The sequence below is a fragment of the Crocodylus porosus genome, unplaced genomic scaffold, assembly GCF_001723895.1.
Source record: "Crocodylus porosus isolate Cpor-Errol unplaced genomic scaffold, CroPor_comp1, whole genome shotgun sequence".
Taxonomy (NCBI): domain Eukaryota; kingdom Metazoa; phylum Chordata; order Crocodylia; family Crocodylidae; genus Crocodylus; species Crocodylus porosus.
Genome location: NW_017728950.1, coordinates 60651880 through 60678448, shown reverse-complemented (window position 1 = coordinate 60678448; position 26569 = coordinate 60651880). Strand labels below are relative to the sequence as shown.

General features: G+C 41.5%; 1 protein-coding gene across 5 annotated transcripts in view; it reads left to right on the top strand.

Annotated features, from left to right (window-relative positions):
• The window catches only part of SMARCA2 (SWI/SNF related, matrix associated, actin dependent regulator of chromatin, subfamily a, member 2), a 190649-nt gene that overhangs the window by 116884 nt on the left and 47196 nt on the right, over window positions 1-26569 (top strand). For 2 of the 5 annotated variants that reach the window (XM_019554883.1, XM_019554885.1), the window contains one exon: window positions 2919-3137. In XM_019554883.1, the coding sequence (XP_019410428.1) occupies window positions 2919-3137 (219 nt within the window). Of the gene's footprint in view, window positions 1-2918; window positions 3138-19243; window positions 19580-20127; window positions 20218-25333; window positions 25400-26569 lie in introns of those variants that run through there. The other 3 variants (XM_019554884.1, XM_019554887.1, XM_019554888.1) reach the window with 3 other exon arrangements.

Genomic DNA, 26569 nt, shown 5'->3' with positions numbered 1-26569 from the left:
GCTTGCCTAGGATCGAGGTAAGACTAACCGGCCTATAGTTTCCCGGACCCACAGTGGTAGTGTCTTTGACCTTGTAAAAGTCAATGAGTATTTTGGAGCTAAAAATCAGAGCTGTCCCTTTGCTGCTTCATGTGGGCTAACGCACGCTAGAAGTAATACAGAAGGAATAGGATGACAGTTTTATCAGTCAACAACACAGCATATTATTGAAGCTGACAGTTATAGACACCAATTCTTTAAAAAGGTACAGACTTTACTTACTTGAAAGCATTTGTGGCATAGCAACCTTAATTTCAGGTATCATTAGTGATACTGTGTGTATATAACTATAGTACAGGTTATGGTATAGTACCAGTTTCAGGTAGCCTTATTGTCATTTTTTAGGTCTATTGCTGTTATATGAAAAAACATGACTATAAGTGTTGCATCAATAAAAAGGTTTTTCATTGTAGCTTTCGAACAAACGGCATGCCCTATTTATAACCTCTTATAGTTAAAATCCTTTGGTAATGGCTGGAGTTCGCAGGGGTGTTCTGGTTTTATTTTATTGCTTTAGGAACTCTTCTTTAAGAAAGAAGCATGGTTGCAATGTATTTTAACTTAATATTTCAACCTATATTTTGCAAATAATATCAAACATTTTTAGATGGGGTGGGGAGGTATGAATAATTTTAAAGATATTGCTCTGTGTAATTCCTGAGAACAGTGCGCTTCGTTACTTCTATCTGCTAATCAATACACATTCTTTTGAGATCTGTTCTTTAATTAGTGTTGTAAACTCTATGCCAGTCTGTAAATGGATGAGTCCATATAGATGTCCAGTTAGTTCATTTATAAATTAATCAGACTTTAAAAAGGGGCTATGTAGCAGGGCACTGAGGTGCCTGCTACTTGTGGAGTAGTAATGAAGAGGCACAGGTGCAGGTTGCTACAGCAACTGGTGGGAGTCAGCTGACTGGAAGGGGCAGGGCTTGGCTCCTATATAACTCCTAGGCTGAGGCCAGATCGGCAGTTCTCTGCCAGCAGCCATGGGAGAAGGAGCTCTCCCAGAGCAAGCAGAGGGGAGAGGCCAGACTTCAGGTACAGCTCCAAGACTGGGGGAAGGATAGAGCCCTCCTGATGCAGGGGAAATAATGTTATAGCCGAGCAGTGTGAATTTGTTACAGCCCAGGGGCTTGTGTTTTGTTTCCTGTTGTATAAGAGACCGGTGGCTTGGGAGAGGCTATTAGGGGCTGGAGGAGGCCTCATAGGGGATCCATGGTAGCATGGGGACCCCAGCGCCACAGAGGGCGCAGCATTTTAGGGTGCACTGATCCCAGCCCCAGAGAAGGGGGCAGAGAGAGAAGCCCCCAGAAAAGGGGGCATAAACCCTGGCGCCAGCAAGGCGCGATCTTAAAGCCGGGGAGCTCCAGTGTGCCTGTGGTACAAGTTTATTTTGGTATTGTTTTGTTTTTGTGTGGCCCTGGCCTTTGGACCAGGCTCCAGATTGCATCAGGGAAAGGGGCCCTGGGCCTTAAGACAATGGAAAAGGCTAGAGCCTCAGGGTCAAACCCTGTTTAGTGGGTTTAGACAGGGAGGCCTAGCTAGAGAAAATCAGGGGTCAGTCCCACATAGCGGAAACGCCCCAACACACCCAATACAATAGGCAGTCTCCTGCTCGCGAGAATATTGTCCTAATTTCCATCAAGATGTGGCAGGCGAGTATAGGGTGGGATGTAAGAACCCCAAAGAAGGATCCAAGGGTGCCCCCACAAGGCGTGTGGGACTAAGAAGATGGTGCCAGGAAGGGCGACCTGTTACAGGCTACAAAAGTCTTGTGTGATGTAAGGATTCATTTAGAATACATGCACATGGCCAAGTAAAGGTTTTGAGAGTGAGCGTGCAGCTTGACCACTTAGATTTCAGATACTGCAGAGATATGAGAGAATAGCATACCACATGTAAGTGCAAAATGGATTGTGTACGAATAAAAATGCCAAGAACAAACAATGAAAACGCTAGAAGTAAGGTCTGTGACTGTTACGGCTTCTCGGCCATTTTAACTTTTCTTTTTGTATTCAAAATATAGTTGCCAAAAATGTTTAAGTACCTAATGATTTTGGTTGCTTTGGTAGTAAATGAGATTTGAGATACGCAAGTCCTCTATACAAGTCTGAAAATCTCAACTGAAATGTCTAAGTCATTTTAAGAAATCGTTGATTACCAAACATGAAAATAATTTCAGCTGTTCTTCGTATCATAGGTACAATAGGGTCTTAATGTAATGTTATCCTTCTAATAAGTCTAACTTTAAATGGTCTAGTTTAGTATTTTAATTTATACATAGTGTTCCAGTAAACAGCTGTCAGCACTTCAGCTGGCTAGCATGCTGGTTCTGACAACTGAGGCAAAGTGTCATCTGAACAGGACTGAAGTACAGGAACATCTTTATTCTAACTCCAGCTCACAGAATTCCATTTGTGGCCTTGGGCAAGTCACATAATGACTGTGCTTCCATTTTCCTCATTAGTAAAATGGCAGTAATACCTTACGGAGATGTTGTCAAGAAAAATTTGGTGTTTTGAAATCACTCATAAGTGCTCTATGAAAACTATAATATAGATGCAAAAGTAGGTACAGCATTTTAAATAGCAGCTATCCCAGTGCCCATATCATCTGCTTTCTTAGGGGTGCTAAACATCTGTTGCTCCCACTCATTTCAGTGGTAGCTGTGTACTGATAAACTTGACTGAAGATAAACAACTGTCATGCATGAGGTTTCCCTGTTATAAAGGCTCTTTAGAAGGATAAACGTTGGAGAAGCAAGTGGGAAAATAGTTGAAGGTAGACTTTAAAAATATTTGGCAAACATCAGGCAGTACCAAATATCCAGCTTTCTTCCCACTCCTCTCAACTATTTTATTTACTTGTCCTTGCAGCGCATGGACATGGACCGTCGCAGAGAAGATGCTCGAAACCCCAAGCGCAAGCCGCGCTTGATGGAGGAGGATGAACTGCCATCCTGGATTATTAAAGATGATGCTGAAGTGGAAAGGCTTACCTGTGAAGAAGAGGAAGAAAAAATATTTGGGCGGGGATCTCGCCAGCGCAGGGATGTGGACTACAGCGACGCTCTCACTGAGAAACAGTGGCTAAGGGTATGTGCTAGTTTTTATTTTCTGACAGCTGATTCTTGCTGCTAGGGGTTTTTGTCAGTGAATACTACGAAGTTGGAGTTAGAGGTTGAAAACTGTACAAGTAAAAAGGACACCGACCAGCCAAGGCTATGTATTCTTATTATTAATCTGAGAGGTTATATTAACGGCATAACTTAATATTTGAATTAGTTGCTGGAGCATACATTACTGTTGCTGAACTTGGAACCTAGCATTGTTCTACTGCGAATATTATGTTACTATGGATCTTGATATATATCTTGCTCGTAGTTCTAGATCCATTAACCAGAGCTGTAATCTACTGATGTAGACACTTTTTCTTGTAGCATAGCAGCATGCTAGGGTTTTGTGGTAAAAAGTCCTTCAAAATATGTCTTTTTCTAACATGTGCAATGTGGCTACCTAGAGCTGAGATTCCTTTACCAAGAATTATGCTGCTCTGGAGGCTTCCAAACTAGATTCTGCTTTTTCCAAAACTTGTTCTTCTATTCACTTAGGACTCTGAGACTGCTTTAGAGCAGGAAGTATGCATTGCCTTTATGCCCTCAACACAGAGTTCACAGAGAGGCAGGACTCGTACATACTTTCTGGGTGTTGCTAAGACAAAAAGGTCCCTAGTATTTGAGGTGCGTGCACATCCACAGAAGAATGTGCACAAGGATGATACCTCTTGGAGGATTCCTTGTATTGATATGCAACTCTTTACCTACCCAGATTTCATGTCCTTGCTGGAGCACATGTTGTAATTAAGGGTATTTCTGCACATGTGACTTCAGTGTTATAGGGTAGAGATTACCCATAGTAGCTGTAAACTACCTGAGCTTGAACATTGGCAGCATTCTAGCCATGGCAATGTGGAGCTCAGTGTGATCTGCTTCTTTATAGGTATTTCAGGTGTTAGTACACAGTAGTCACTTCTGAGACTACAGTAACCTACTCGGCCCTTCTCAGCTTTGTCATGCTGTTGCCTAAAAGTGATTTACTTCTTTACTAAAAGTAAATGGTGACATAGGCATTGGTAATGTTTTCATGTCTGTAATTTGACTGAGGTTAATAGTGTTGTACTGTACTAGTGTTCTCTGGTAAAAAGTCCTTGACATCAGCTGAACAATGGAGAGCTGAATCATCTGATACAAGTGTTCGATATAAAATGTGATCATTTTAGGTGTTACAATCTGAGTTTCCAATAATGATACTGTTGACTTGGTAAGGGAGAGGAGAATGATGCTACCTTTTTCTTTTCCTTTCATTTTTGTCCCTTAAGTTTTTTCTGTATTTCTGAACTGATGCCTCAGCAGCTGCCTGCCCCCACACCTTATACACAGAGCCAACACAATGGATTTCCCTCCCCCCCCCCCACCATGTTGAATGGGGGAGGGAAATATTGTATCTTGCATTTTAGGTAAATACAGTATATACAAAATCAGCAAATGGGCACCTTTGGGGATTTTTGGAAGATGAGATGATAGTTGGTCAGTCTTTAAATATGTATAAATTACTAGAGTGATTTTAATCAGCAGCTTTACCCTAAGGGCTTTGCCATTTGTAACAAGATGTGCTCATTGTACAGAAAATTTAAATTAATCATTTCTTGCTAATTGGAACTTGCAGACAATAAACTGCTTTTTAAAACAACGTTTAAGGATGTAGGAAAACACAGAAGAGGCAGTAAATTCTAAATTAAGGGGGGGGGGTTTGTCTTCAATTCACAGCATTCTCCATTGCACAGCCTCACATTGTTTACTTTTTGTGCTGCTGTGTAGGTATCTTGCAATAAATACTTCAGCCTACTGCAGAGTGGTGGCAAAATCAGGCTGTCACTCACTGGCAATGCAGATACTCCCTCTAGTTTCTCTGATTTCTCTCCAGCTGTCAATGGCTCCCCTAGATCCCTCTGTTGCAGGGCTTTCCTGAGGGGAATATCAGATTTCTGACTAACAGGTTGGCTTGTTGATATCGGTATGTAATTCCTAGCAGTCTCCCAGGATTCTGTTTGCCTTTTGGGAAACTGTCACCTGAACTCTGCTTCCCTTTCTGAAGTCCTTACAAGGGCTGCTGCCTTGAGGCTGTAAGGAGAAAAGCCAGAGGCAGAAAGGAAGCAGCTTCCTTTTTCCGATTCTGCAAAGAGAGTGAAGCCAAAAGGGTAGTGTGGCAGATAGATCACACCTACTTCCCTAAAGCTTGCTTCAGCAACCATGGGCCTCCCTGTGCCAGTCAGCCACCTGCTTGTAGCCAGGGCTGGACACGGGTGTGGGCAAACCGGGCGGTTGCCCGGGGCCCAGACAGAAAGGGGCCCAAAAATGGTATTTTTTTTCCCATTGTCTGATGATGATATTATTATTATCATCATCATCATCTGTGGGGAAGAGGGGCCCAATACTAAAAGTTTTCCTGGTGTTGCCAGGAGTCTACATATGGTGCTGATTGTCACTTTAAGTTTATCACTGAACTTGGGGGAAAAAAACCCAGTGCTGGGGAGTGCAGTGAGGAGTCTCTGAACCTAACTCCCTTCATCTGCTATCAGTGGATCCCAGGCAGTAAAGAGAGAGCTTTTGAGGGAAGTCAGCTTATAAACTGTAAGCTAGGCCCAGAAGGGGGCATGTGTGTCAAACAGGGGCATTAAACATATGGCCTGCAGGGCAGATCTGGCCCATGGAGCCCATATAATCCGGCCTGTGAGTCTCTGAACTAACCCCATGTGCTGCATGGGGCACATGCTGGCCCCAGTTTCATGCACTACATGTAGTGTGTAGGCTGGACCAGGTGCCATGTGTGCTGCATACAGCACAGGGGGTCAGTTGAGGGTGTAAGATGCATGTAGCACTCATGCCAGACTGGCTTTACATAGTAGCTTCAGGACGCATCCACATCAGACTGCTAGAGCCAGTGCTCAGGGCTGGTCCAGTGAGGCACCATACTCAATGCATGCTCTGTGCTGACCCTGTGCCGCATGCAGTGAGTGCAACCAGTGGCCTGCTCTGTACATAGCACACAGACTAGACCTGACATTATATGCGGCATAGGGATTCTGGGGTATGGGGTGCATGCAGCATGGAACTGGCCTGGCCCTGCATGCTGGCTCCAGTATGCATGGGTAGCCTAGGACCTGATCTTGATTGTCCCAGACAAGCACATAGTACTGCATGACACCCTGCCGCAGCAGCCCTAGGTCTAGCCCATGCACCCTGTGCCGAGCGAGCAGTTGCTGGTGTGCCAACTCTGACCTTGACCCTGAGTCTAGGTTGAGGCCAGAGCCAGAGCCTCAGGAGATGCCTGCTCCCACACCTTATACACAAATACAAGAGAAGGGAGTTCCCCTGTCCTTCCCTCTCCCCCCCCATGTTGAATGGGGAAAAACACCTTGTTTTGTATTTGAATAAATATGATATATACAAAATCAGAAGGTAGACACCTTCAGGTACAGTACTATGCAACTATGCTTAAAAGATCTGTAGCTGCTTTAGATGGGGCTACAGATGAATATCCCTGCCCATACTCCCTGGAAGATGCAGTAGAAGAATGGGTTGTTACCAGCTGCTGCTGTAGGTCACCATGCCCTAACTGTTGAGCTGTTCTTAGTTGCCAAAATGGATCCCCATACCTTCAAACCCAGGTTATTGTTCTCTGCTTCTGATGCAGACTGCTGTGTCTCGCCTCCACCTCCTTGCCCCAGCAGATGGCTGTCTCATGTAAGGAGGGAAAGCCCACATCTGAAAGAACAAGTAATGTAAAGAGTCCCTTGACACAGTGTTTGTTTATTTGTAGTTCCTCATCCCTGGGCATTGTACATAAATCTAACGTTAAGCCTATGTCACAGCCACATTTACTCCACTAAGCTTTATCCAGCTCTAACTTAATAGCTGGATGGATCTCTTTATGATGTGATAGTTTGCACATGTAACCAGTCTAAAGCAGTTGCACAGTTAACCAGTTAATTGCATAATACATGTAAAGTGTGGAGGGGGCCTGAAGTGCCACCCTGACTTACCTTCGACCTGAAAAAAAAATTATGGAATACAAATTCTTTTTTTTAGGTAGTAATATTGAGCTTTGGTCCTTGGAAGCAGATGCTAAGGCAAGTCAGTTTCCTGCTAGTTTAGTGATACAGATGGGAAGCTGAGGCTATAGGGAGACATTAGAAAAGTCTATTTATTATCCTGGCTCCTGCCAAAGTATTAAAAGCACATAAGTCATATGGCAAATTGGAACAGTGAGTGCATGGAGTAGAATAGGACTTAAAAAAACCCAGTGTAAGTAGTAACTAGAACAAACTGCTGTGTTGAGGTCATCTTGTGCATAGCTGCCCTCAGTTGCTTCAGAGCCATCTGGAATGCCTCCCAGCCAGGTCTGTCTGGAATTGGGTCCTGAATTATACAGCCAGACCTTCTCAGTTCTGGGTAAGAAGGCAACATATAGTTTGGCTCAAAATTAGGTCAGTGGACATTATCCAGAGGAGATTCCTGAAGGAGCTATATAAAACTTGTAGATAGCTTTTTTTTCATTCCAGGTTTCAAGTGACCCTTGCAAATGCCAGGATGTAAATAAGTCCATCTGGTTTAGAGTTGAATACCACAAGTAATTCACCTTGCCTCTTCTAGCCTCAGAGAATTGGAAACAGGGGGAATAGGCCTCCTTTTCAAGGAACAGAGTAAGTTGCTAGAGGAAGCTTATCTTTATGTTCCAATTTGCCATCTTAAATGAAAACTTGTTTTGCACACGTGGCAGCTTTTTTTCCCTACACTGTAACCATCTGATTTGAAAAGCTCTTTCATGCTTTTGGGAGCCAGAGTTCACATGCACCTTATGTAGACAACTCTTGTTTTACCATCTGCACTTGTCCATTAGTAACCAACCATGATGGTAGCTGGGTGTAAAGAACAGGTTCTTTTTTCCAGGTCAATCTGTGGGTAGTTATAAATGAGTACACCGCATCCACCAGGTGCAATGCACTAATGCCTTGAGGTTTTTGGGTTTGTGCATGTACCCCTGTCTCCCCCAGATTACAAATCCATTAACTATCCTGACCAGACAAGGTATATGATGAGATTTGTTTTTTTTAAATAAAAAAACAGTAGGATGAGCATAAATCAGCCCTGCCTCTGAGAGAATCAATTTCTCAGGAAAATTTGCTCTGTCCAGATCGTATCTCCATATATTCTGCTCTCTAAAGGGATAATTAATTCCATGGCTGGATTAAACAGGATGGAATTGGTACCCAAAAATACACCCCCTCTTTCATTCCAAGTCAGTTTGGTGGGATGATGATTGACCTCACTAAATGTAGAAACAACCAAAAGTGTCATCTCCTACCGCAGAGAATTGACAACAGATGAGGCAGAAAATGATTTGACACAAAGCCGTGTGCAATTCCTTTTCCACTGTTTCCGAAGACCACAAACTAGAAATGACAATGCGGTAGTGGTGCTGTTCAAATGAAGTGCTGGATGAAGAAGCCCTCTCTCCAACCTCCTTACCATAACATTGGATCGCTCTGTCTCAGGCATGGTCAGCTCTCGCAAAAATTGATCCTTCATCCAGTATCATACAGATTCAGAATGAATATTTGGTACTTATTTTATCAGGGTGATGCACCAGAGAAAAATTAATAAATAGAATGTTGGTTGGTTTAAAGTCCATAGTTTAATTAATTTGCTAAACAAGCAAAACATATCCTTGAGTTTCTGCAGAAGGATCCTACTGTAGAAATATATACTTCTGCATTAATATCTTTGTTCAAACATAATATCAGTGTTCATAAAAGGAAGCTTTGTTGAAATATCAACATTAGACGTTTCCTTAGGGAGAGCTGCCCTTATTCCAAGCCCAAAAGGTCAACCTGTATGACCTTGGGACCTCCATTCTGCTCCTTGCAGACTATTTAGACTGAACGTCTGTCATTATAATTGTTTTCTAGTAAAGAGACCCTCCTACTAGCTCCTACCTCCAAGAAGATAAATTTTGAAGTTTGGAGCTTCACCGATGGATGTTTGGAGCTTCCCACAATTCTGCTAATAATCCTGATAAATAGCGCTTGGAGCTGTCGCAGTGTTTCTGCCCCAGATCAATTAAAGAAATACTCTTCCTTTTTTAAACATCTTAAATCCAGTCCTTAAGAGCACTGACAGTCTTGGGGCAGAGAAGTCATGTTTCTTCTCAGAGATTGTCTATGTTCCAAGTACCCACTTAACATTAAATTTATAATCTGGGGAAGGCAGAGCTACATAATCTAGATGTCCTTCAAGATACCTAACTTTACACAAATAAACAAGGTAACTTAAGACCTCTCCTAGATCCATTTGCAGAAAGATTGAAGGGCCAGACTGTTTGAAACCAGAGATTATAAATATGGGTGTCTAGTTATTTTACAATTTATGAGTGAGACAATTTAGACTTTTTTTCAGTGCATATTAGGACTTGGTCTCTTGGATCCAGTCACTGTCTGCAGCTTCTCTAAGAAGTGAGCCCATCTTGGACATGCATAGGTCAGTGACCTCTGGGGTTGTAGTTCATACCTTTTTACAAAACACAGAACTTCAATGTTGCTTCTGGCAGAGCAGTCCTGTAGTATTTTATTTAAGTAGACTCTGCACCCATCACCTCCTCTGCATCACCAAGAATAGGGAAAAATATATCAATATAACCTGAAAAAGAAATGGTTACTTACCTTTATAGATCCTGCACTTCTTCAAGAAGTGTGTGTAATATATACATTGCATGACCCACCTTCTTTCACAATTTACGAGTTCTGTATTATAAGGACTTTGTTCTGATGCAAAACAGTACAGGGCACAAGGATACACAGGACATATGCAGCCTTTTGGAAGTTCATATTAAAAGGATAATTCTACTTCATGTCCTGGAGATAATCCTGCTGTGAAAATCTTATTGTAACATTAATGGCTGGATCTAGACATGCAGGTTTAGCACCACACACCCAGCATGTTAAAATGTTCCCTGTGCTGCAAAATCCCAGTAGCAAAAAAAGGTGGTGTGGCACATGCCACAGGAGCATGCCAGAGCATCTCCCCTCCTCTGGCTCCACCCCAGCAACTCCAGCAAGCCAGAAGCTGGGAGGGCTGGAGAAACGGCTGTTTCCCTGAAGCGGGGCATTTTGCACCATACCCCACAAACAGGGGTGTGCGCAGCAGAAAAAAGCAGGGACGCACCTAACATGGTGAAGAATAGGAAAATGGATCTATGCCCAGTTCAGTTTCCTTTTTTCAAATAAGGTCCAGAAATCTGGACCATCTGCCATCTAGAACAGAGGGAGAAATTGACACCTGAAACTGGTCTGCAGTAGAGAAAGCAAGGAAAGGTTATACTTTCCTTGAAGTGGATCCAACACAATTTGTAATTTTAGCAAGTAAAATTATATTCTTTTGTCTGTAAAAGTTGTCTTAAGAAAAGCTCCAGCTGGAGTATTTCTGTACTGGCTGTATCAGACAGATCTGGTAATCACCTTATGTTGCAAGAACACTGAAGTACCATAATTTAAAGGAAACCTGTTCTTATGAATGATGATTGGTGCTCACTTTACAGCATAAACTGATCGGGACCAAGAAGTTCAAGCTTTGTTGTTTAAATTTCATTTCACTATTTTAATGGTCTTTTTATTAAATGATATATTTTTTTTTAATTAAAAGAGCGTGGAAACAAAACAATAGACTAGCAGCAGATTATTACAATTCTGTAAATGTACATATAAATATAGACGAAATTAGAAATAAAAGCTACCATATAGTTCCATCAGTATTCCTTTCCCCACTGATCTAGTTTATAATAGAAGTTTCACTTCTTGTCCTGGTTTTCAAAATTGTATTTGTAGATCTTTCCAAAGGAATTTTTTCCCATTTTAAATTTATTTAGTATAAATTTATTTAGCATATGCAGTTTTGGCATATTGTTTCAGCTATCCTAAGGCGATGTCATCGCCAGTGTGAAGAGTTTGAAGGCCACCAGGTAGCATTGTAAATGGGCACGAGTCAAGAATGTGGGTCATGGTTTGAACTTGTCCACAAGAGCATTTGTTGTCCATTGAGAAGGCCACATTGGTATAAGTTTCCAGCACAGTGACCCTGTCCAGTTCGAAAATGGTCGGGAGATGCCCAAAAATGTCATAGTCAACTGCATCCTGGTCGACTGACTAAGGTCAGAGGTGATGTAGTCACAAATGGGTGCTTGTGCTTATGCTGACCATTCTTTGTGACATCAAATAAGCAAGAAAAAGTCAAAGGATTTTGAAAGGGTGGACCATATTAGGTATCTTGAGGGGAGCCAAGCTATTGATGGGTGACATATATCCCAGTTAAGGTTGTGCCAAGCTTCAGTTGCTGATTCAGTTCAGCAGAGATTTGGCCCGATTTGATGGCTGAATCTCCAAATCTGAATAGAATCGAGACCCCTTCATCTCCGAATCAAAATGGGACCATCCAAATTGATTTGGAGAGATTTGGAAGGATTGGACAATTTGGACATAGACATAGCTTTAAATGTTTTTTCTATGTACCTCAAGGGTACCATGCAGCTTGTAATTGCTGAGATGCTGGGGTGGATGGGGTATCCCACAAGAGTGCGGGGGGTCCCCAGCAGAGCTGACCTGAGCAGGGTGCAGGACCCGGGGCAAATTGGCCCATGCGGGGCCCTACCCCTGCTCCAATCCCATGGCCCTGGACCCGAAGAAATGGCATTGGCATGCACTTGCCAGCGGACCCTGAAGTGTACTAGAAGTACTTCCAGTCCACTTCCGGATTTGCTACCAAGCACGCTGGAGGCCCCCTGCACTCCTGTGGGATGTTCTGTCCACCCCACCATCGCAGTTCTAATTTCCATGTCTACATTTTATGTACATTTACAGAACTGTAATAATCTGCTGCTGGTGTATTCTTTTGTTTCCACTCTTTTAATTAAAAATATATATCATTTAATAAATGACTATTAAAATAATGAAATGAAGTTTAAACAACAAAGTTTGAACTTCTTAGTTCTGATTAGTTTATGCTGTAAAGTGAGCACCAATTATCATTCATAAAAACAGGTTTCCTTTAAATTATGGTACTTTAGTTCACAAACCACACCTAGTACCTTGAGGTATCTAGAAAAAATATTTGAAGTTGTATCTATGGCTGAATTGCTGGATCTCTGAATCAGCATCAGATCTTCAGATCTGGATTTGGCTGAATCGAATCAGGACAGTGATCTGAATCAATTAATTGAATCACTTTCCCCGATTTGGGCCGAATCCAAATCAAATGTGGCCCTTTTCACACACCCCTAGTCCCACTGCACTGGCAGGGTAACATTATCACAGAGTCTGGCTAGTAAGTTTACTCCATCTTTAATCATATAGCTTAACAAGTAACTGTGCTTATGTTGTGTTTGAAGGTGGACTACAAATTCCATCACATTGTCATTTCAGGTTCCATTGCACAGTGAATTTAGGGCTATTTCAGCAGTTGTTCCCTTGTATAATGGCCATCAGCATGCCCATTCTATAACTGGGTAGCACTACACATTTTATCATACAGGAAAAGCCCCTCTGGGACTAGGGTTCAAGGTGCAGGACTTAAATGTCAGTTCATTTAAAAATACACACAGTAGAACCACAACACAGTTCCACTGTATCTGGAACAAAGCAGCCAAAACTTAAGCCTTTTCTAAAATTCATGTGAAATCAAGAGACTGAGCTATTATAACATGCCATATTTCAGTCGGGTACATTTTAATTAGAAAAAAGCCAAACATAAGCTTATGTGAGTAAATCCTTCAGTGACGGCTTTTATATCATATTTGCATATAAATTTTGCAGTCTAATCTTTAGAAATATGGTAAAAATGACTCAAACTTTTTCTTTCAGCTAAGTTTCCTTTTCTATTTATTTTAAACATAGTTGGATATACTCTGTTGAAGGCCTTAGCACTCTTTCTTTCCTTATTCTACTCAAAATCTTTCCTAGGGCCAATTTAAAAAATGTTTGACACCTTCTTTTCACCAGCTGGAGCTTTACATAATTTTTTGCAATCTTGCACAACCCACCTTCATATCCTATTTATAGCCAACCTTGGCAACAAATACTGTAGTAAACTTAGGCTGGTTTGTACATGTAATTTGCTGTAAATTCCCACAGGCCTTGTCAGGGTTCACTTTTGCCAGAGAACTTTGACTTTCTGAGTCTCTTACAACTGATCCTATCAAGGTATTTTAAGGTGCCATTTTGCAGCCAGCAATGGTGGCTTCTTAGTTTGATCTTGGGGTGGGCATGATTTAAGTAATTCAGATTAGCGAAGTCGGATGTCTATCTTGTGTTCAGTATTTGTTTCAATTTAGCCTTTCATCTAAGGTCTGTTATTTTATTTAATCCTAATGGAGACTTGTTTTATTTGTTAGAGAGTGGGATGCTCTGAAAGAGGAGGAATCTATTCATTATCTGTCAAATTGGGTGAAAGCTGTTGTATGTAGAATCTCCATACTCTCCATTCACCATTTCTTATTTCTGTTTTTTTTTTTTTTTCTACTCTGTGATACAAGAGGAGGTTATATGCTGTTCTCAAAGCTCACTGACTAGTTGAAGCTACTTAATAGTTGGATAAGTGATTATTTGCCCAGAGCAGTGGAAGAAAATTGCATTTCAGTCCAAATGATGTGCTCTGTAGTGTTTAATTGCAGGTCCAACTGAATTTATTAACCTTTTAAAAAAAAATCCTTGTTTCAGGAATGTGTCTTTGTGGCCTAGAGCCCTCGATCTCTGGGCACCAATTACCCCATGATAAGCAAAGGTCGCTACACCTGAACACCAAGCCTGCCTTGTAATATAGCAACCTGATCAGAAAGTCTTGAACCTCATTCTTTCAAGGGATTAGGAAGCTGGGCAATGAAATTCTGCCAGAAGAGGAGATTGAGCAGCCCATTTTTCTTCTTCCCTTGGGAGGGAGTATAATAACTCTTCTGCCACTATGGTTCTCCTGGTGGGAGGCTGAGGAAGAAAATGCGATTGGCCCATTCCTTGCAGGTCTTCATGAAGCCAAAGCAGTTGTTTAGATTGCTTACATATAAGATTGGCTTAATGTTTAGTAATCCATTGGAATACAGTGAGTTTGAAGTATAACTGAGAACTGAAGGACCTCTTTACACCTAATTATTTCTCACTCTGTTAAATATTTTCAACAGTATTAGGGAATGGTACCAGGAGAAAAATGGTCAGGGTTTAGCAAGTATTCTTGAAATAGTTGACTGTATATAAAGATATTTCATTAAACAGGACTGGAGTTTCAGACTCTGGGTTTGTGGTGGGCAAAATTGAACAAAGAATCTGAGTAGCCATTCAGACGAAACAAAAAGAAATGTAGAATATTTTAAAAAAATATATCCACACTCAGTCTCTTTCCCCAAAGCTTTTTGCAAAATAATTCAGCAAATATTCCCCTTGTTTCTTCTGGCCCTTTAAGCACGTTCTCTTCTAAGAAAAAGAATAATAAATCAACGTAAACATCTTTTTGCATTTTTAACAGTATTGGGGAAGCACCAGTGTTGAGAAGCTCTGACCAAAGGGAGCTGCATTTTGTTTAAAATACCTAAATGTCTCTAACAGCTTGAGTGTTTAAATGCCCACCATTATGAATGAAAACACCAGGCTCTGTGTTTTAATAGCAATATTTTCATTGTCAGTTCTTTTCAGGTAAAACTTGGCATCCCCATGTATCAGAGCCTTCAGTTGAAGTCATTTGAGATGATTTTCTTTACACTGAAAGCCAAAATTCAAATCAGTTACTAGAATAGTGGAACTGAAATCATTGTCAAAACTTTTCCAGAACTTTCACAAAAAAAATCTGCATTAGCATCCTAAAAAGTAGAAGAGTGTTGCACATGTCTCTTGTTTAACATGAAAATGCTGTTGTGCATCAGCAGCCACACAGTACTTTGTGGGAAATAAACCTTAATCTGATGGCAAGGAGAACCTAGATGACCAGAAGTTTCCGTTCTTCTGCAGGCTTCATCCACCTTTGCAACCATTATGAAGTATGCCTGCTCTGCCATTGAGAACTTTCATTTTTATTTTTGGATCACAAGGTTGCCCTTGATCTTGTAGCCATGGGTGACCCTACCATGATTACAAAATTCCAGAGAGCATCACTCTCAAGTTCATTGGTAGTGCACAAGCCTCTCCAACAAGCCTTGGGAATACAAAGATGGAATAATAGGTTGGGAACTGAGGAGAACGAAACAAGTTTTTTAACACTGAATTTCCAGAACTTCTTGTTCAAACTGTCTTTTTAAAACATCTTTCTAGTTGATGTATTTTATGACCAGAGTCGTATTTCATAGATTCATAGAATGATTGTAAGATCAGAAGGGACCTTGGAAGATCATCGGGTCTGCCCCCTGCACCAAGCAGGAAAGATAACTGGGGATCAGGTGACCCCAGCAAGGTGACTGTCTAACCTCTTGAAGATTTCTAGGGTAGGTGATTGCACCATCTCTGGAGGGAGCTTATTCTACAGTCTGGACACCCTGACTGTGAAGAAGCTTTTCCTAATGTTGAGCCTGAATTGGTCTTCCAGGAGTTTCTGGCCAGTACTCCTAGTTTTCCCCTCGGGTGCCCTGGTAAAGTTGCTTACCGAGCCCTTGATGTACTCTCCTAGTATATGTGTGTGTGTGTGGCGGTAAGCTGCTACCAGGTCCCCCCCCTCAGCCTTCTTTTCTTCAAGCTGAAGAGTCCCAGATCCCTCAGCCTTTCCTCATATGGCTTGCCATGTAAGACTCTGATCATAAGTGTTGGTGATACTGAAAATTGTTCTTCTGTATGCAGAATATTAGCACAGGCATCACTATTACTTTTTCCCAGTCTTTTGTAATCTGCATCTAGGAATTCTACATCTAGGTACTTAGTATCAGTGGATCATTTGCTCCTCTGAGATTGTGAAGAATATTGACCAGTTACAGCACTGGCTTTTGTAATGTATTAGCATCTGACTTATTACTGCTAATTCTTATGCATAAAAGTAGGAATTAATCAATAAGGAGCTTCCTAGTCTAAATCTGAATGAATAACAAAAATGAAAGATTCTATATACCTTTCCAAGCAATAGGGCCGTGCAAGGCTTCAGACTGTGTTTTCAGATCTGGAGAAGCTTTGGATGCTTCGATGTCCAAAGCAGCATATCCGGATTGAAGCGCTGGCTTTGTTAGGCTTTCTGAAGCAGTTTGGAGCTTCTGAAGTGCTTCAGAGCTGCTTCAGAGATCTGGCCATAGTGTATAATATGGAATCAATGAAATATCTATAACTTTGTTGCTTTTTGTCTGATTTGGATGAATTTGCAGGGTTTGTAGCCTCTGCTGAGAGCATGAATCCTGCCAAGTTTTGAGAAGATCAGTGCAGGAATTTGGGGGGAACTGCACCCCAAATTCTTGAAAGCAAAATTCATGTTGTGTGTGTCACAACACAGGGGGGTGAAGACTGCAGGGGTGGTAGCCCCTGGTGAGGCCATAAAGCCTGCCAAGTTTCAAGAAGATCAGTGCAGGGGTTTGGGGGAAACTGCACCTCAAGCTGTTGACAGGCAAAATTCGTGACATAAATGACCCTGTGTGTGTTAAGGTGCAGCGGGCTGAAAACCACAGGGGTAGTGGCCCCGTGCTCGGGCCATGAAACCTGCCAAGTTTCAAGGAGATAAATGCAGGGGTTTGAGGGGAACGGCATCTCAAGCTGCAGACAAGCAGAACTCGTGACATGTGACACTTTGTGTGTTAAGGTGCAGCAGGGTGAAAGCTGCAGGGATGGTGGCCCCTGCTGCAGCCACGAAGCCTGCCAGCTGTCAAGGAGATAGGTGCAAATTTTCACCCCACTGTGGTGTAACACATACACGTGACACGAGTTTTACTTTCAAGAATTTGGGATGCAGTTCCCCCCAAACCGCTGCTCTTGAAACTTAGTAGGCTTCATGCTCTCAGCAGGGGTTACCACCCCTTCAAGTTTAATCCAAATCAGATGAAAAACAGTTAGATATTTCATTGATTCCCCGTTATACCCTATGGCCAGATCTCCGAGGCGGCTCCGAAGCTTCAGAGCCGCTTTGGTTGGATCGGAACAGGAACGCGGTCCGGATCCAAAGCCGGATCAAATAGCTGCCTATTTGCACAGGCCTACTAAGCAGCTAGTCCTGTCTTTTTGGCCAAAGTATTTGCTCAGTCTGCAGCAAAGAGAAACCTCAGTATTTCATGAAGGAATTACAAAGGTGTTATGTTATGTCTATCAAGTAACAAATATTCTTACCAAGTAACAGATATAAGCATGATTTGCTTGTCCTAGCACAATAGTTCTAAACCTCATTAGACTCAAGACACCTCTTGTTAGACTCAAGGCACTCCTCAGAGAATGTCATCCATTCACTTTCACTCAGTTTTTGACTATGGAAAAATAAAAGCAATTCTTGTGTTGCAAAGAACTCTGAAAGACCATAATGGGTCAGAAGTTATACAGGTTGTAGCCATATTGGTCTACAGACAAAAGGAATCAGAACTCATGGCAGAGGTGGTATCTTTTATTTGACCAACTAGACATTTGCAAAAAAAATTCTTCATTTGCAAGGTTATGGGTCCACTCACCCTTCCTCGCGCATAGGAGAATGAAAAAAGATGTAGGTTAGAATGTTTTTAACACTATGATTTCCTATTTGAAATCTCCAGGTTTATTTTGTGAATAATGTTTGCACACCTAGCTAGCATTGAGTGCAGTGGCATGTTGGTTGAGAATCACTGTCCTAATGAATAACAAAGACATAAAACCAGCAAACATGGGGAAAATGATATCAGATTTTAATAAACCAGATGTCACAGACATGTCCATGGAGGCATCCCCAGAGCCCAAAGTTTCTCTCTGCTGTCTCACTACTTGTCCCCAGGACCAGACCAATATTTGCCCTGGGAAAACTTCTTATCTCTACAAGTCTCAGCTCCACAAGTCTTACCTTATACTGGACTCTGTAGTTGCAGCAGAGGAATCTTTTGGTAATTCCAGGTGATTAGCCCCTTCCATAGAAAGGACTAACCTGGAATATCACTCACCGCAAGATCATACTTTACCACAGGCAAACAGTAAGCAAACAGACAACAGATGGCTGTATTCTATAGGAAAAAGGGATAATAGGAGGGGGAAAATGACAATATGGTCTGAAAGCATAGTACACAAAATCAGATAAAATTACTCATCCTCTTTCCTGACCACATCATTGTCCTTCACAGCGTCCTGTCAGAATTTTCAGACTTAACCTTCCTGCTGAGTCTGCCAGCCCCTGACTGCTGGGGGCCTAGACTTGACCTGTGGCCTGGGATGATCCAAAGACCATGGAGCTTACAGGAAGCTCCTAAATAACTCCAAGCCAGACCCCTACCCCCACCAGCCTTGTTCACTTTTTGTTTGTAAAGTCTCCGAATCCTCTCCTTTCTGGAACAACTGAAGTTCCTGTAGCTAATGTCCAATTTCCCTGAGATGCCTTCATTATTGTAGAGCTGATTTCTCCCCCCTCATCCCCATTACAGGCAGATAATACCTTGAGTGCTCATCCCAACACTAGCCCTTTTTAGGTGTATTTGGGTGTGAAAATTGCTCCTGTCTTAGTAGCACATAGGTCAGTGATCCTTAAAATCTTCACCTTTTGTCTGTTTCATTGATAAGAAAATAGACCTTAACTAGAGGTCTGGCTATACATTTTGATCAAACTATGACCCGAAATTGTAAAGATATACGTACATATACACACAGAACATAATCCATATAGTGGTAAGAATGATGTAAATGAATACAGTTTATTACAGGCTTTTAAATGATACCAAACACAAAATCAGTTAAATCAAACTTGGGCCAAGTGTCTTTGTGGGAGATGCTCTAAACCTCCAAATCATGCCTATTTTTGAGATGGGGTTGTGGCACTGGACTCATCAACATTGATGTAATCACTTAAAACATCTGTAGGCAAAGATCAGCAGGATTTGTCTTGTAATTTTATATTGTAATCTAGATTGAGAGATTTATAACAGTTTAGATAAATGGAGGATTAGTTTTCTAAACATCAGTTTTATTTACCTTTTATTACATATAGTGAGACACTACAAGATGGATCTGATAGAGTCAAAGCCTTCTCATTCTTCTGGATGCTTATTGAGAAAGATCTTGCTGCTTCCTATTGAACTTGCTGTCATCATTTAAGACACACTCTTCATCTGAGAAGAAACCTCATTTAAATTATTTTTAGACCATTAAAATATCTGTTTCTCCCTAGTAATGGAATAGCAGTGGGATTGCACTGTAATTCATGCCCAGACCTTACTTTATGATGGAAGTCTGTCGGACATTTATGTATTCAAGAAATGAACTCTACTGATATCTTACGATGACTCTTATCAATAAATGGAACATACTATTATTCTTATCCAAATGATTTTCTCCCAGTTTTGCTTGTTTTTGTTCATTTTCCCTTTTTCTTGTCTTCTGCCTCCTAAAGGTTGGAAATCTCTAAAAGTTTTAATTTATATACATACATAAATGTGTAAATATATGAACATGAAGAGGAAAGAGCACATGAAGATGTGATGTTTTAATGTTTTCATCGGCATGACTTGAAATTGCCATAATTATGAATCCCCCAAAACACTGCTAAAATAACTTTTCTGACAGGAATGTGATATGCATAAATGACACATTATATGGTAGAAGTGTTTTATTGGCAATGGAACTATTTTTCTGTCTGTTCACCTATAATACCTTAGTTATCATGAATTTAACTGCATAGAATTAAGTGTTATGGGAGTTTTGGGGGTTGGGTTTGTTTCTGGTTTTTTTGCAGGGGGGGAAGGGGTTAACTCTTCCAGCCATGTAGATAGTGCCATTTGAGAATGCAATAGCTCAGCATATTCTAATCTAAGGCATTGGCTTTCAACCTTTTTGGCTCAAGGCACCCCTCAGAAAATGCCAGCTATTAGTTTTCACTCATTTTAAACTATGAAAATAATAAAGCGATTCTTCTTCTGTTGCAGAATTCAGGCCACAACAGGTCAAAATGTTTTGAAACTATGGGTTCCTATTTGAAATTTTTGAGTTTATCTTGTAGATCATGTGTAGGTACACCTAATAATGCTAACATTATACAGCAGCCTACAACACCCTTAAAAGGATCTCAGGACACACTGGGATGCCTTGGCACCCTGGCTTTGAATCACTGTTCTAAAGCTAGAAGTGAGTGTTGCAAGACTCATTTAAAAGCAGATGATTTCCTTTTTCTGCTTCATAACATTTCTGCTACTCTCCAAAGCAAGTAATTTCCCCTTTCTATTTCATAACACTTCTACTAATCTCCAATACTGGGTTTTCTCATCTTTCCAGTAGAAATGGAAACCGCCGATACTGATTGGCACTATTGGTGTAGGTATGCCACTTCCTCAGAGTGCCTAGAGGCTCTCTGTGGTTTAAGATCACATAGTAGCACCAAGTATTTTCATTCAGTACCTAGAATATTGAAAAGCTGAAGATTGTGGGGTTTATTTGTGAGGGAGGAGAGGGGCAAGAGCAGGGGGACTAGGTGTGAGAAGCTTTTGCTGAAAAAAGAAAAGTAAGCAGTAATTCTGAAGCTATTTGCAAATGCAGGCATCTTCCTTGAGTACTCTCCAGTTAAGCGCCTGATGACAGCTGCATGAAGGCCTCTCTCTGCAGCCCAGTTATATAGGTAAGAACTGAAGAGAATTGTGTACAGGTTTCTTTCCCTAGCAGTGTGAGGTTAAGAAGCAAGAAGCTGGCCATAAATTCAGAGTAAAAACCCCAAATCCTAAAAATATAACCCTGCCCTGAAAGACCTGTTATTCCTAAAGACCTGAAATATCCAATTCTCTTGTGAGCAACCAGATCCAGACATGAGAGGTTCTTTCCATCTGAGTGTTTTGATAGTATGTTACATAAAATACTAGTCATGTTCTCTATCCTGTCAGATTGGACTCAGAGACTTTCAGAACCAAGGATAAGCACCTCCCCTCCAAAGCAAAGTCATTCTGCTATAAGTTTATAAAGTCTTAAAAGAATAAGAATTAACTAAAACAATAAGAATGTTTTACAAAGCATAGGAACAAAAGGCCTGTTAATACTGGCACCAAAGGCAGCAGCACCAGTACTTTGTGAAACATACAGACATATGTAAAGAGAAAATATGTTTAAGGAACATGAAGATAAAGCATACCGTCTGCAGACAGAGAGAAACAGGAGCCATGCAGATTTTTTTTATCAATAGCCTACATTGTAGTACCAACTGTGTACTTCTCTGATGACTGGGAAGCAGTCCATTCTGTTAACCTTGGGGGAGTTCCTATTTTTAGTATATATAAAAAATTGCAACTAGGTACATCTTTCTTGCCAGATTTCTCTATGGACTCCGTGCAATTTGCTTTTAGTGTTCTGGCCTCCAGCTTAGAGATAGTTGGCCGTGGTCCCAGATAGGCGGTCCACACTACAAGCAGGCATTCTGTGTAACCAAATTTAAAAATAAAGCTCTCTTTGGAAAAACTTTGGAGGAAGTGGTAGCCAGGAGTTCAGGATATCTTTCTTACCAATCTGGCAAATTATTAGGGCGGGGGAAAAGAGAAAATAAGTCTACAGAGACGCATAGCAAAATGTTCTTATCAGCAATTGAAAATTTCCCACAGGTTTAATCCAGTGCAAGCAAACAAAAACACTGAACCAGAAACCCTCAAGGAAGATTAAGGCAGCACCCTCCTTCATCCTTCCCCTCTCTAATATATGATGATTGGGGAACTTAAAAATCAGCCAGCATTTTGTCCCTTTACAAAAGAGAAACCACAGACTTCATTTTTCTGATGGCAAAGAAATTCAGGAGGAGCAAGTCTGGTGCTGGTAAAGAATAATTAAACAAGGTCCTAAAATAACATAGTTTCCTTGCAAACTCCTGTAAGGACGGTGAGAATGTTTAGGATGGAAAAGATAAATATAATAATTATCTTACACATATAAAGATCTAAATAGACTGGACCACCTCAATAAGAGTTAAAATATAACAGGGCAGGAGACCTGAGAAAGAGTCTGGTCCTTCTCTCCTCCAGTGAAGAAAAGTTATAAATGTTTGTAGTACCATACAAGAAAGTAACAATATGGGTAAAAATATAATAAATTTCTTACATTCCAAGTCCAAGTGTATTTCATCAAAAACCCTGGCTAACCAATTCAGTGCCTGATAGACTGGATAGATTTTAGATCTATTTAATAAAATAAAGGCCAAGGATAAATTTTAGCCAATGAAGTTATTTAGGCCTGTAAGACTTTGCTACTGCAGTATCTCACCTTCTTCCCTCAGTACCTGTTTCATACCTGAGACTGTTTGGGATTCATAAACTAATTGTCCCTCTGTGCCTAAGTGCACTGAGGGGTTCATATGCAGTGGGCATGCTCAGAGCATTTCTAACACATGCTGATAGGATAAGAGTTCAGCACAAAGAACCACAGCCATGGCTACTTTCATTCAAAAACATGACCAGTGGTAGTGATTCTCCCCACCTGTAGGTAATAACCTACAGATTAGAGTACTTATAGTAGTAATATGCCTTAACTGCCAGGCTGTTTTATAAAGTGAAGGCAATAGTGGCAGCTTTATAAGAAATGTGTGAGCCAAGAACTTGGGTGTCTAAGTCCAGGAAGCAATTTCAAGCTGCAAATCTGGGTCACATCCTTAGGTAGGCACCTAACTCTGGGGCAGGTATGAAATTGCAAACACATCCTTCTCTCTTCTGTTTCCTGTTAGTTTATCCATTGTCCTACTCAGTATGCTAAGTGAATCCCATTCCTAGGCACCATCCTTTTCAGCAAGTGGCACAAATTAGCTCCACAAACTCCCCAAGTGCCACTCCAATCCCTCCTTCTCTGTTCAATCTGCTGCTCTGCTTTCCGCTTTGTGCCCTATTTGCCACTGTGCTGGCTGTCCCTTCTCTGATCTGCTGCATGCCACACAGAGTTTGCCTGTGCCACTTGCGGCACATGCAGTGCAAGTTGGTCACCTTTACTATAGACAAACATATCATTTGATTGTGTTACAGTTGTTACTGATACAAGCTGTTGTAATGCAGCTGCTATGCCTGCCTGATTCTGTAGCAATGCAAATGTAGCAAAACCAATCCATTTGAACCCTTTTTCAGTCAGGGTTAATGATAGAGTGATTTAGCTAACTTGTATTGCTACAGGAGCATGCAGAAGTCACAGTTACATTGTAATAGGAGGCAGTTACCTCTCTCTTTTAAACCAGTTAAAAGTTATGTTTGTTTCTACCCTAATTATCTGCAATGTATTACATAGGGAATTAGGTGAATGCACTTCTGGAGCAAGACACCCAAAGGTCTTAAGTCTCTCTGTGGATTTGGGCCTGTTTCTGCAACTCTGCACATGATGCCAGAAAAAAGCAGGGCGGTGCATGTGGTGGCAGTGTGCGCTGCCCAAAACTGGAGTCTGGCTGGCTAGAGCTACACTCCAGATCTGCATGCCCAGATTGCCATGTCTGGAGCCCTGGGAGGCCCACAGGACCCTAGGTAAGGCTGCTGGGGCCAGCCTCCCCTACCCCACCCAGGGTAACTTGCTGCATGCTGGAGCACGTGTGCATGGTCATTTCCTGGGGACAACTAGTAGCAGCACAAATATGTGCCACTGCTGTTTGTCCCCAGGGAATTCACATTCCTGCTCATGGGGATACGCCTTGAAAATGCAACACAGATTATCTCTCTCTGATACTTGAGCAGCCAGCCCAGCTCATACCCCAGCAGCCACCCCAGGCATGGCTTCTAGAGTGGAGTGAGGGAAAGCGAGGCTCCTTCCATACTCTGAACATCCCGGCCTTTTGTTCCCTCACCCTCCCTTGTTCTCCATGGCTCTGACTCAGAGTAAGCATCTAGTTCTGTTCCTGTGGGTTTTCACCCCCTGTTGGGGTGACCCAGTACAAACCACAGTTCCAAAGCAGCACTTATCTCCGTTCCCCAGCCTGGAAGAACTCTTCTGGCCCCAGACCTGCCAGGCTGCTGCTTACTTTCTTCCCAGCCTGCTCTCCTTTCTGTCATGTTTATCTCCTCTCACACCTCCTCAGTATTGGCCACCTTAGCTTTGTTGCTATGTTAGCAAAGCCATTCAAAATTGGTGATGCTAAAGGTCCCTCTGGTCTTATCCTTCATGTAGCCAGCCCTGATCTCTTCTCTTCTCTTCTCTTCACACAAGCTAAGAAGGTAAGCTGAGTCGTACAATATTATAACAATGTGGACACAGTTAACATAGAAATATCACAATAGAACTCCTATTCCATCACACAGAGCTTGAGCCTGGCTATCTTTTGGAAGCACTTTAAGACCTTATTTGGGCAGGCATTTAGCAAACAAAGCTAGGCTGACTATGTTTCGGGCAGGGGTGGCCAACCTGTAGCACAAATGCCACAGATGACACAGGCAGCCTCTGTGTGTGGCGCATGGGAGATTGAGGAGGGGACAGGCTGCGTGGTGGCAGGAAGCAGAATGTTGAGCAGCAGAATGAGTAAGGGAAAAGGATTGAAATGGCACTGGGGTAGGGTGTAGGGCTAATTTGTAGCACACCTGCCAAAAAAGGTTGACCCCTCTGGTTTAGTCCGTCTCCTTTTTATGTTGATATTGTAATTGTTTTGTTCTCTTGCCATTCTCCTGTTTTGTAAGTTCTTCTGTTATCTTATTCTAAGCTTCCCTTTATTGAGAAGGGCAGTATATAAATTGAATTATTATTATTATTGTTGTTTTTAGACAAAAACTATACTGACTTAAAACAGGTATGAAGAACTTACTGCATATGATCTGCTCTATGGTAAGTTTTCTGTCTGTTCCTGTTGTGTGGCAAATGGTAGCTAAACTGGGGTAGTTTGTCATGGCTTAGCTTCCACTTACGGTGGGATAGAAACAGGTATACAAAACTGTTTACACACAGCAACTGATGAGCAGAAGTCTGTTTCCCACCCCACTTTTAATTGTCCTTTTGCCTGCAACTTAAAACCATGGATTTAGGGGAAGGGAGTTGTTATTTTTTCACATGCACACTGAACGTAACCTTAGGTGGTACCTTTGGGGGAAGTGAAACCTTGTACCTGTCAATCTACAGTTGTTGGCCGATTTAAGAATTTCCAGGGAGTTTGCCTACAATAGTTATGCAAGTAATGAGTTTTCAGAGTATATCTCTCTTGGCACTGTCTTTGTATGAGCTAAGGGTAATTTTTTTCTCTGACTCAACTCACCAGAGTTACTTAAAAAATAGGCATACTTTTCAGCTGTCTTGAAGTTACTCTGGTTGAAATGAGTTATACAAATGTTTCTCTTTGCTTACTCAGTTTACTGTAGCATTCAGAAAAATCTGAAATATACTTAATTTCCCTTAAAATTCACCCACTTTGGAATAACCACTCTGATGTCCCTTCTAAAAGTGTATTGCTGCTCATCTATTCACTAGTTTCATGTGGAATCTCTACTAATTTCATCTACACATCTGCTTTGGCATGTCAGAGTTTACCATCTTGTCTAGAAATAGAAAACTGTCCTTCACAGTGGAGGGACTGTACAGCAAAAGTATGGATTCAAAATATGAAATGAGAAGACACCTATTTTTAAAGGCTGGAGGGGGGGGAGGTTGGAGATAATTAGTAGGAGGAAAAGAGTTTTGGGGTTCATTAATGCTCAGTCTTAATCTGAATTTGCTCATTCAGTCCAAGAATATATGAACAATATTCCTACTATTTGAACCCAAATTTCCCATCAAAACACATATACAACAAGGAAGGAAATTAGAACAATAAAATGTATTACCATATTTTTGCATATAACACACCCTCCATATATAATGCTATATATATATAATGTTGTTGAAAGGCATTATGAAAAAAAACAAATGTTCCATAGTTATGGCTGCAGAGAGCAGGGACAGTGCTTAATGTTCAGCTGACTCACCCTCCTTTCCTGCTTAAAACTTCGCTGTTCTTGAACATTGGCCATCTCAAATCTTTAAAAAAAAAAAAAGCTACAGAGCTGTGAAATAGAAGAGGTGACCAGAAGCCCTAACAGTCAACAAAATTCACCTAAGAAAGCTTCCTTAGTGAAATGTCAAGACCATTTAAAAAGAGAGATGATCTTTAATACTGATACTCCCCCTCTATGCAGGACTGGTCAGGCCACAGCTGGAGTACTGCGTCCAGTTCTGGGTGCCACACTTCAAGAGGGATGTGGACAACATGGAGAGGGTCCAGAGGCGGGCCACTCGCATGATCGGGGCAGCAGGGCAGGCCCCTATGAAGAGAGGCTCAGGGATCTGAACCTGTTCAGCCTCCACAAGAGAAGGCTGAGGGGGGATCTAGTGGCCTGTTACAAACTAGTCAGAGGGGACCAGC